At 35.7% G+C, this 12459-nt stretch overlaps 1 protein-coding gene across 1 annotated transcript in view; it reads left to right on the top strand.

The window, feature by feature from the left end:
• The window catches only part of LOC109821301 (protein FAR1-RELATED SEQUENCE 5-like), a 14641-nt gene that overhangs the window by 136 nt on the left and 2046 nt on the right, over positions 1–12459 (top strand). The window contains exon 2 of the mRNA XM_020387489.1: positions 11794–11905. Coding sequence (XP_020243078.1) covers positions 11794–11905 — 112 coding nt within the window. The remainder of the gene's footprint in view (positions 1–11793; positions 11906–12459) is intronic.

Genomic DNA, 12459 nt, shown 5'->3' with positions numbered 1-12459 from the left:
ATTCTCGAAGCCATCTCAAATAAAGGAAGACAAACTTTCTCTAAGAAAATTTGAGAAAAAGAGCGTCTGAACGAAGTAACTCCCCCTGTAGGGGGTATACGTTATACATACAGAATCTTAACGACCGAGATTCGCCGAACTATCTGAAGCAAATGGCTTCGATTCTACGGTTCAAATTGGACGGCCATAAGCAAGGCGGGACGTTCAGAATTCTGTGTGAATGGCCAAGATCTGACACGATCCCCCATCAGATCGATGGATAGGATCAAAAGCACTATTGAGTCCGCACCTCGAAGCGGGAGTGCAAAGGTAAAACGTTATCTTAGCGGGAAAGCATGAGGACCCACCCATAGACACACGACTGGCCTTGATAAGTTTGAATTTTGCTTGAAGTGACCCAACTCGAATGGTAATCTAGCCCGTGTGCACTCACACCGCTCAAGTTCGCTCGAAGGTCTCGACCTAATCGAGGAAGTCAAATTCACCTTGACTCATCAGGAACCTCTTTATTCAAAGTATTCCAGACCACACACAAGTTAGTTTAGGTCTGAAAACTTTAAAGGGGGTCTTGTAGGCGGTAAAAATTACCTTTGCAGATAAACCTAAAATCCACCTGTGTATTTGAGTCGCCCGCACAACGTGAAAACTAGGCTCACCTGTGTGCTTGACTCACCAGCATGAGCCAAGACCACGCAATCACCAAATTCGCCCACGCAGCTGGTGATCCACCAGGCAATCAGAAACTCGCCCGCACACTTGACTCGTCTGCATGAGTTAAGTTTACTCAAGAGCCGAAGCCGCCTGCATCGCCTGCATGCCCAGACGATCAGCCAGTCAATCAACATTCTAACCACAGACTCGCCAGGGTACTTGGCGGCCGCAATATCACGTCCAGGGATGGGCCTTCCTATTTCCCATAACATGAAGGGAAGGAGCACAGTATTCCGAGCCCATCAAGCGGCCACCCACAGTACGAATGACCAGTCAAATCCATGCAATCGCCAAACTCGCCTGCATGCTTGACTCACCCGCACGAGTCAAGATCACCCAAGTGACTGAAATTCGCCTGCTTACTCGACTTGCTTGCACGAGTCAAGAGCTGAATTCACCCGCGATAGACGAACTTGTCGAATTCGCCAGAGTACCTGGCGGCCGCAATATCACGTACAGGGATGGGCCTTCCCACTTCCCACGACATGAAGGGAAGGAGCACAATACTCCGAGCCCATCAAGCTGCCGTCCACAGTATGAGCGAGCAGTCAAATTCACGGTATCGCTACACTCGCCTGCACGCTTGACTCGTCCGCATGAGTTAAGTTTACTCAAGAGCTGAACTCACCTGCACAAGTCAAGAGCTAAATTCACTCACAATCAACAACCTCTCCAAACTCGCTAGAGTACCTAGCGGCTGCTATATTATGTACAGGGATGGGCCTTCCCGTTTCCCATGATGTGAGGGAGAGAAGTATAGTGCTCCGAGCCCATCAAGCGACCGCTCATGGTACAAGTGAGAAGCATGGTATCTCCCAACAGTACATGGTCACATCCCATGATTTAAGAGAGCGACCACACCATCTCTCCTCTATTTTAGGGCCTCCCCTGGCTACAAGGGAGAGGTTCGCAGTTAATTGATCAATTCAATCAGTTAGCTGGACCATTAGCTCTCAACTCTCGACTGAGTTGATGACAGGCTCTTTGCATGATCTTTGACTGTAGCACATTCTCCCAGCTTCGGGCCTTGACCGCCACCGAACTCAGAAACCCGAACTCGACCAGTATGAGCTTCTATTGCATACTGAAGCTCACCAGCAACCTAGATCGAATCGTCCAAGGGAAGCAGACTCGGTGCGAGAACCGAGTGAGGCGTCCTATCGCTACCAAAGTCCCCACGTTAAACAAGGAGGGCATTTCCTCCGCTTCTGTTATAATTTTGATTCATTAGTTTGTAATAAGCTATTCTTATCAATACAAATGAAACCCTCATTTTGGGAAATCAAAATTTACGTCTACAATGTCAATACTGCTTTTTTGAATGATGATTTAGATGAAGAAATCTATATGAACCAACCTGAAGGCTTCATTGCCAAAGGTCAGGAAAATAAAATCTGCAAACTTGTTAAATTTTTGTATGGTCTTAAACAAGCTCCTAAACAATGTCACTAGAAATTTGACAGAGTCATTGCATAATATGGCTTCATTGTGAATGAACACGATAAGTATGTCTATTCTAAAGTGATAAACTATGACTATGTCATCCTCTGTCTCTATGTTAATGATATCCTCATCTTTGGAACAACTCTTGAAGAAATCTTTAAGGTTAAGGATTATCTCTCCAAGATCTTTGACATGAAAGACTTAGGTATTGCCGACATGATACTTGGAATAAAAATCACTAGAGACACTAGAGGAATATCCCTGAGTCTTTCTCATAGTATTGAGAAAATACTGATCAAATTTAATTTTCATGACTCTAAACCTGTTTCCACACCTTATGACTCTTTTACATATTTGAAGAAGAATGAAGGTGAACCTGTCTCCCAGCTGAAGTATTCTCAACTGATTAGATCTCTCTTGTACATATTCAACCGGACTAGACCCGATATAGCATATGTTGTAGGGAGACTGAGCCGGTATACCAACAACCCTAGCAAATATCATTGGATTACCTTAGAGAGAGTATTTATATACTTGAAAGGCACAGTTGACTATTGCTTGACTTACACTGGGTACCCTGATGCTATAGAAGGGTATAGTGACACTAACTGAATTACAAATTCCAATAATGTAAAGTCTATATCTGGATATATATTTCTTTTTTGTGGTGTAGTTGTATCCTAGAAATTATGTAAGCAAACAGTAATTACCAGGAGCACCATGGAGTCTGAATTAATTGATCTTGATACCACTTGCACAGAAGCAGAACGATTAAAAGATCTACTCTCTGAACTTCCTATAGTCCCTAAACACTTTCCTCCAATTTCTATTCACTCTGATTCTAGATCCACCATAGAGCTTCTAAAGCAAGTACATGTTAATAAACTTAACAGACATATTCAAATAAGATATAAATCTGTACAATGCCTGCTAGGTAAAGTTATGATTCTAGACTTTGTAAAGTCTGAAAAGAATCTTGCTGACCCTTTGACTAAGGGTTTATCTAGGAGTGTGATTCTGGATTCATCGAGGGAGATGAGATTAAGCCCATAGATAAGGTCACTAACAGTGGGAACCCAACCTTTATTTGGAGACGCAGTCCCAATGTAGGTTCAATATGGTAGAAACAAGCTAGACTAGTGACACTCGTGTGGAGCATCGACTTAGATATATTCATATATTATTATGATAGCATTTGCTACTTCCCTTTCTCTATGGTGATGATGCTCTTATGATATAGCTGGGCAGGTTGAGTTTTACTCTTAATAAGTCCAATGCATGTATTGTGGAGGGTATGATGTCCACCTGTAGTACCCTTAAAGGACTTACCTACGTGTGAGGAACTGTGATAGCCGTGATTGTGTAGGTGTGAGAGGGGGGGGGTGTTAGCCTTCTTGTTTTGATGGTGATTTAGCAAACAATTTACATCTAATATTGTTTGTCTAGTGTTTGTGTTTTTATATTTATTCTAGGCAAACAACGTGTTGAAGGATGGATGGAATAGAGCTTAAACGATGATATCCAATGGAGGTTGGCGGAATAGTGGTTGAAGCCTATGCAATTCAAGTTAAAGATCCAAGTTCAAGCTTCATCCGCAGAGTGTACCAAGTCAAGCTTATTGAAGATCAAGATTGCTTGGGTAAATTAGTTTAGGGCTTATATTATGTGTGTTAATACTTCAAGCTCAATATCACACATAGACGTTTGGTTTGGTTTATCGTCGTTTTGGATTATAGACTTAACGACATTATTTTATATCTTTTATCAAGTTTATAAATCTATTGGAAAGTTTTCAAAACTTTGTTTAAACTCATTTTGTCAAGATCAAGCTTTTACAAGTCCATACTTATGTGATTATGTTTAGAACCTTTCCTCAAAGTTTCATAATTTTTGGAGTTGATTTACTATTTTTAATTGATTTTACAAAACCAGATACGCAAATTTCCAGAATGCTGAATTTAGGGGTATTTTGGTCTTTTCAGCCTATAACGGCTAGTAACGGCTAGTTTTTGATATTTTCGGTTTTTGGGAGTTTGTGGCTGATTTAAGAGGCTATCAAAAGCCCTCAACTTTCATTGTTTCTTATGGATGTTTAAGAGAGTTTTAAAAAGAGTTTTACAAGTTTGTTGAAGGGTTTTTAAGTTTGTTTCAAGAGTTTGTTTGTGAAGAAAATTCCACAAGAGCTTGAGGAGATCATCTATTGAAGTTTGAGCTTCCAACTATTATCCCTCCACCTCTTGATCTATTGAGAAGTTTTCTAAACTCTTATCTAGCTTTACATTTGCTTAGTTATTTGATTATCTTTCTTTAAAGCTAGTTTTTATATTGAGTTTAGATTTGATTATATTATCTTATTGTTACACACACTAGTTTTTATATTGAGTTTAGATTTGATTATATTATCTTATTGTTACACACACCCACATTGAGCTTATGGTATTTTCATACATAGTATATTTGGGTTGGTGAGAGTTGTAATAATTAAGTGTGAGCTTTCATTGTGTTCTCATCCATAGTAGAGAACAAACATTTATTATATTAAGCCTAATTGTGAGGATACACTTTGTAATACACTTGTACACCGAGAGGAGTGTGTGGTGAGAGTCGGGGATCGTCCCAAGAGGAGTGGCGTCGGTTGACGAACCTAAGGAGATGTTGTAACCGAGCACATGAGGGAGACACGGCTAGGTCCAACACTTGTGAGGGTGTAGAGTGTGATTGCATAGTGTTTGTTGTGTGAGAGTTTTCGGTAAACTTGTAAACCGAGTGTGTAGAAGTTCCGGCTTCCAAACCGGATTGTGATAGTGGATTTCTCCCCGGGAGTGGGGAGCGGAGACGTAGGACGGAAGGTCCGAACTCCGTGATCATATTGCTTGTTTGAGTTTGGCTTAGCACACTTATATTTGTTCATCTTTATAGCCTTTCTCTCATTGTTTATTTCATCCACTATATCATTTGTTTATATTACCCTTGTGTTTGCATATCCTTGCATATATCATATAGTATACCTCTTTGCTAGGATATATCACCTTGTGTATATTGCATATTCTTGCACATAACTCTTTGTATATCCATCTTGTAAGAATATATTTGTTAATTAGTTTTAATTGGCATAAAATCGGATTAGATTAGCATAATATCCTAATCACCCCCCCTCTAGGGTCTAACAATTGGTATCAGAGCTTGATGCTCTTTGATTTAAGGACTAATCACCTTGAGTTAAAGATCCAAGTTATCTTATTTGTGCTAATCTTATTTTGATTGCATTTGTATCTTACTTTCATATTTTTACAAATTATAGATATGAATGATGCATCTTGTTCAGACTATGATTCTAGTATTGCTCCTAAATTTAATGTTTTCCCCTATGCTCAATGGTGTTTTAGATTCAAAATATTTGTTCAATCTAAAAATATTAATTTATGGGAAATCATTGATTGTGCTTATATTGTGCCCACGTTGGAGAAATCCAAGTGGAGCAAACATGATAAAAAGATGTTTATTATGAACAAGCTTATGTTAGAATTTTTATTAAATGCATTTGATTCATTTATGTCTAACAAGCTTGATTCTTTTGATAGTGCTTACACCTTATGGAAATTTATTGAAGCACATCAAGGGGACTTGGAGGCGATCCGACAAGCTTTGGAGGATCCCGCTTCAAGTTCAAAAGGAGCTTCATGCACACGTGCACTAGGCGATAGCCCTAGTGAGGTTTGCGAGTTCGAATCTATTAATGATTTACCTAATGATGAACTTGCTTGTGCTAGTGATAAATTATTGCATGCCTATAAGAAATTGTAAAATGATTTCATTAATTTACAAAGCAAGCATGTAATTTTAAAATCCGATCATGAGTCTTTAACTTCTAAGTTTGATACTATTTCTAATGAAAATATGATCCTTAAAGAAAATAATGAAAAATTAAAATTGGATCATAATTCTTTACTTTCAAACTTTGCCAAGTTATCTCATGAAAAAGATAATGCCATGTTAGAAGTAGAGAACATATAAAATGATACTGCTTCCTTTATAGTTATCTCATGAAAAAGATAATGCCATGTTAGAAGTAGAGAACATATAAAATGATACTGCTTCCTTTATAAATGACTATTTATGTTCAAGTAGAGAACATATAAAATGATACTGCTTCCTTTATAAATGACTATTTATGTTCTACTTCTAAAAATGTATATGTGCCTAAAAATGAAGACTTGAATCTTATGAAAAAATGTATTTCATCTTTAGATTCAACTTTAAAAATATGTTTTGATAATCATAAGAGGCTTATGGATATGTGTGCCAAGTCTAAGTCATCATCTACTCATCATGCACACATATATAGCAAAGTTTACAAGTGCTCTATTTACGGCCGTAAAGGTAAGAATATTAATCCTTCTTGTGCATCTCATCAAGTTTCTTCATCACATGTACACACATATGCACCCATTGTTTATCATAAGCATGCTCATGTGTATAGATGTGATCATTATGGTCGTTTTGGTCATTTGGCCGAATATTGTTTTGATTTGAAAAAGAAATCTCATTTCTCAAATGCTTCTAGTAGACCACATATTTTTAAATGTGATGTTTGTGGTAGATATGGCCACTTAGGAAAGTTTTGTTTTGATAAAGTTTCTCATTTGCAAAATAATTTTAAAAGACCATCCATGTTTGTAAATGTTTCTAATGTTTCCCGTGCACGAGCTAATGGTCCACAAAAACAAATGGATCTCTTTCATTGCACATATTGCAATCGGAAGGGTCATTTGAATGAATATTGTTTTGACCATGTTAGTGCACCATATGTGCCCAAGAGGGTTCATAACCCTAGGGCTTTGAGCTTAAATGATAGGGGTCATGTCCCTAAATCTTTTGGTACCAAGAGTTCTTGGGTACCAAAACAAATTTGATTTTCAAACTAAGAATTTTAATGTTTTTATCCTTCTTTATCTTGGTTTTGAAAATTATGCTTTGAAATCTTTTTTATGTGAAAACATTTTAAAATTGATAAAATCTTTTGTTTTCATGGTTATTTGTTTTGTTTTGATGAGAGGTTTGTACTTATATAACCCTCCGGAGTTATTGGGTGTTTATTCCCAAAGGGTGCTAAAAATATTTATATGGGTTGATACTAGCTCAATAGCTAGATATAATTGCCTCTCTTGATTTTTGAAAATTAATGATGATTTGGTTTTATGTTCTTGTATGATTTACTTGTGATTTATGATTTTATTTGATTGATTTGTTTTCATTTGAAAATATTTTGCATGATTCTCAAGCTCTTTTTCTTTTGATTTCATAAATCTATTTTATACATGGTTTTTATATTAGTGTAATGAAACATTATCTTCATAATGGCATATTTATATGTGTCTTCATTGTCTTTTTGTATGTGAGGAGTGTTTAGCATACTTTCCATCTATGCTTGCTCACATATGTATGCCTTAGCATTCATTGTATATATTCATTAAGGCATTTTGATAGGGGGAGCAATCCCTATACTTGTTTTATACTCACCTATGTTTATTTGTAGGGGGAGCTTTCGCTCTCTTAATTCATTTGTCCCCTTTTTGATATTGTCAAAGGGGAAGAAATATTGTGAGTATACAATTCCTTGTTTATATGCATGTGTATTATCTTGTATATGTTCATTTCCTTCATGCATATATCCCTTTTTGTAAATTGTTTGTCATCATCAAAAAGGGGGAGATTGTTGGCCTTCTTGTTTTGATGGTGATTTAGCAAACAATTTACATCTAATGTTGTTTGTCTAGTGTTTGTGTTTTTATATTTATTCTAGGCAAACAACGTGTTGGAGGATGGATGGAATAGAGCTTAAACGATGATATCCAATGAAGGTTGGCGGAATAGTGGTTGAAGCCTATGCAATTCAAGTTAAAGATCCAAGTTCAAGCTTCATCCGCAGAGTGTACCAAGTCAAGCTTATTGAAAATCAAGATTGCTTGGGTAAATTAGTTTAGGGCTTATATTATGTGTGTTAATACTTCAAGCTCAATATCACACACACACGTTTGGTTTGGTTTATCGTCGTTTTGGATTATAGACTTAACGATATTATTTTATATCTTTTATCAAGTTTATAAATCTATTGGAAAGTTTTCAAAACTTTGTTTAAACTCATTTTGTCAAGATCAAGCTTTTACAAGTCCATACTTATGTGATTTTGTAAAATAATGAGATTCCACAATTGGGAAATACAAATTGGAAAATTATTTTTTGTAACATGTTCAAAATCACATTTGCAAACATTTCCCAAAGTTTCATCAAGTTTGAAATTGATTTGTTACGTTTAATTGAATTTACAAAATCATGTTTTTCGTTCGTGCATGTTCGTGCATGTTTTTGCAAAATAGATGCGTTTTCACAAATGGGAAATGATATTTAAGAAATTCTTTCTTTGAAATGTTTATCTACATGTTTAGAAAATTTTCTCAAAATTTTACCATTTTTGGAGTTGATTTACTGTGCCCAATTCATTTTACAAAATCGTGTATGTTAGCAGATTTTCAGAAACTGTATATCTGTGTTCAAACATTTATTTATCTCAAATGAGAAATGATTTTTCATAAATTCTTTCTCTAACATATTCTTATACATGTTTAGAACCTTCCCTCAAAGTTTCATAATTTTTGGAGTTGATTTACTATTTTTAATTGATTTTATAAAACCAGATACGTAAATTTCTAGAATGCTGAATTTAGGGGTATTTTGGTCTTTTCAGCCTATAACGGCTAGTAACGGCTAGTTTTTGATATTTTCGGTTTTTGGGAGTTTGTGGCTGGTTTAAGAGGCTATGAAAACCCCTCAACTTTCATTGTTTCTTATGGATGTTTAAGAGAGTTTTAAAAAGAGTTTTACAAGTTTGTTGAAGGGTTTTTAAGTTTGTTTCAAGAGTTTGTTTGTGAAGAAAATTCCACAAGAGCTTGAGGAGATCATCTATTGAAGTTTGAGCTTCCAACTATTCTCCCTCCACCTCTTGATCTATTGAGAAGTTTTCTAAACTCTTATCTAGCTTTACATTTGCTTAGTTATTTGATTATCTTTCTTTAAAGCTAGTTTTTATATTGAGTTTAGATTTGATTATATTATCTCATTGTTACACACACCCACATTGAGCTTATGGTATTTTCATACATAGTATATTTGGGTTGGTGAGTTGTAACAATTAAGTGTGAGCTTTCTTTGTGTTCTCATCCATAGTAGAGAACAAACATTTATTATATTAAGCATAATTGTGAGGATACACTTTGTAATACACTTGTACACCGAGAGGAGTATGTGATGAGAGTCGGGGATCGTCCCAAGAGGAGTGGCGTCGGTTGACGAACCTAAGGAGATGTTGTAACCGAGCGCTTGAGGGAGACACGGCTAGGTCCATCACTTGTGAGGGTGTAGAGTGTGATTGCATAGTGTTTGTTGTGTGAGAGTTTTCGGTAAACTTGTAAACCGAGTGTGTAGAAGTTCCGGCTTCCAAACCGGATTGTGATAGTGGATTTCTCCCCGGGAGTGGGGAGCGGAGACGTAGGATGGAAGGTCCGAACTCTGTGATCATATTGCTTGTTTGAGTTTGGCTTAGCACACTTATATTTGTTCATCTTTATAGCCCTTCTCTCATTGTTTATTTCATCCACTATATCATTTGTTTATATTACCCTTGTGTTTGCATATCCTTGCATATATCATATAGTATACCTCTTTGCTAGGATATATCATCTTGTGTATATTGCATATTCTTGCACATAACTCTTTGTATATCCATCTTGCAAGAATATATTTGTTAATTAGTTTTAATTGGCATAAAATCGAATTAGATTAGCATAAGACCCTAATCACCCCCCTCACTCTAGGGTCTAACAGGGGGGCTAGGCTAACCTTTAGAAACTCTCATGAGTCGGTTATTGTGAACAAGGACTTTAACGCTCAACCCGCTTTGCTCAATAGATGAAGACGTATTGTGTGTGTTTTCGTCAATACCTGATACAAGGGACCTTATTCAAGGCCTAGTCCATTATGTCCCTCAGGTTGCGATGAACTCACTAAGGAAAGGTTCAAAGTCGAAAGCTATCTCTCCCGAATTCATGATACAAAAGGTTGCCCAACCTATATATGTTTTAAATTTATTGATTTATTTACTTTTGAGTTTCAGTCAATATTGCCTTTTGTGAGGGACTGTTGGCATTATAAAGGAGAAAAGATAATTTTGCCTTCAATGAATAGTCCCACATGGACTAAGGAGATGAATAGTAGAGGGTTTATAATGCTTCTACTTTCATTGGGCTTTGAGGATCCTTAAGAAGGGGGTATTTTTGGCTTTGTATTATTTGGGCTTTGCATAACACACACACGCGTGTGCGCGCATGCCTCGCCTCGCCGTGATGTGCGTGCGCCATGCCTCGTCGCACAGCACGAGCACGCGTTTTTATTTTCTCTAACTTCTTTTTGCACGTTTTACACATTTTGAGAACGTGCATAACAGCTTCTTTGAAAACGTGTGTAACGGCGGTGTGCGAGTTTCACATAACGTGCGTTTGGATCCAACAACGGCTCTGGTTTCTCACCTTATATATACCGTGCTTATACCATCTCGGAAGACACAACAAGTTTCAGAGCTTTCTCCCTCTCAGAAACAAAAAGCTCTTTTCTCTCTTCCTCCGAACTATTCCTCTTAAAAAATTCTCAGCTACAGTTTTTTTGGCAATCTTCTTTATCTGAGCAGAAGCTCTGCACTCTCGCCCGAGTTCAGAGGCTGACCAATTTCGGGGGATTTTATCGTTAGAGGAGAGGGGAGCATCTGCGTCAGGGCGATAGGTGGGTTATTAATCTTCTAGGGCAGTGTTTACACGACTGCTCACCATCAGGTTAGATTTTACTGTTTCTTTTATTTCAAATTTTTACATGCTATAACCTTATTTGAGTTTTTTCTAACATCCTTCGTCTTCAATCTATTTAGTTTGATCTTCATATTGTTAGGACAAAGACGTCTTTTCTTGTTATTGTTAAGAGGTTAACAAGGTTAGGGAGAAAAATTAGAAAAATAAAATAAATTAGAGTTAAATCAATAATAATATTCCAAAGAATATAATAATTAAAGAGGTTTTTCAATATATATTTCTCAAACTATAAGAATTTTTAATTCCACCCCCTCTCCCCCATCATCATACCTCAAAACTTTTCGCTTTCTTAAATTTTGTTCATAAGTTAATTGTTAGAGAATCTAAATGTAATATTTTGTTTAAATAATAAAAATATTTAAAATGCCTAAACAAACCATTAGGTCAAATACACATTCTAATTTTCTTTTGTGTCCCTTTTCTTTATCTATTGCATCTTTCCCTGCCAATAATGATGTCTCTGACGATTGTACTCTTTTGTCCGGTGCCAAACAATTGCACCATCGCTATCTTCTCTTGCAACTATCGGAGTTGCAGTCTTGTGTTTTGAAGATTAGAGACTATTTTGCTAATATTCTTATGATCAAGATCATTTTTACATAGTTAACAAGAACAATATAGTTCATAAAAATAAGTTAAAATGGTGGAAAAAAAATAAGAAGAGATATAAAGATGAAATTTTGTTCTTGATTTTTATGCTTCATTGAGTTATGGTGATGATTAGGTAACAACTGTTGCCATCAAATGATAGAAGATCTTAGGGCTTCATTCGATTTGGATGAGAAACTGGAAAAAAAGAAGATTGAATCTCAGTGCTTTGAGATATTTGAGACTAGGTTCTTGTCCTAAATTACATGAGGGTTCTAAATTTAATTGGATCCTAAAATTTGCTAAAAAAAATCAAATTATATCTAGTCTCATGGTAAACTTAAATAAAAAAAGAATTTTAAGGATAATTTTAAAATTATAAAAATTTAGATGGCATATTTCAAAATACGTATAACGTAAATGATATATATTAAAAAAATTTAAAAAAATGGGTCTTGCTTTGGTACTCCAAAAAAGTGGTTCTATTAATTTATTTATTTTTTATTTAAAAGGTAAACTTGTACTTTCCCTATTATCTTCTTCCTCACCAGTTACTACTACAGATCCAAATTTCCTAACTTTTGTAAAAGAAAAAGAAAAAACTGTAGATAATGTTGAATTAAATTGTATGTGTGTGTGTGTGTGTGTGTGTATATATATATATATATATATATATATATATATATATATATATATATATATATATATATATATATATATATATATATATATATATATATATATATATATATATATATATATATATATATATATATATATATATATATATATATATATATAT

This window comes from Asparagus officinalis, chromosome 8 (genome assembly GCF_001876935.1).
Source record: "Asparagus officinalis chromosome 8, Aspof.V1, whole genome shotgun sequence".
Classification (NCBI taxonomy): domain Eukaryota; kingdom Viridiplantae; phylum Streptophyta; class Magnoliopsida; order Asparagales; family Asparagaceae; genus Asparagus; species Asparagus officinalis.
Note: the sequence above shows the minus strand (reverse complement) of the source record. Positions and strands in the feature narration are given on the sequence as shown.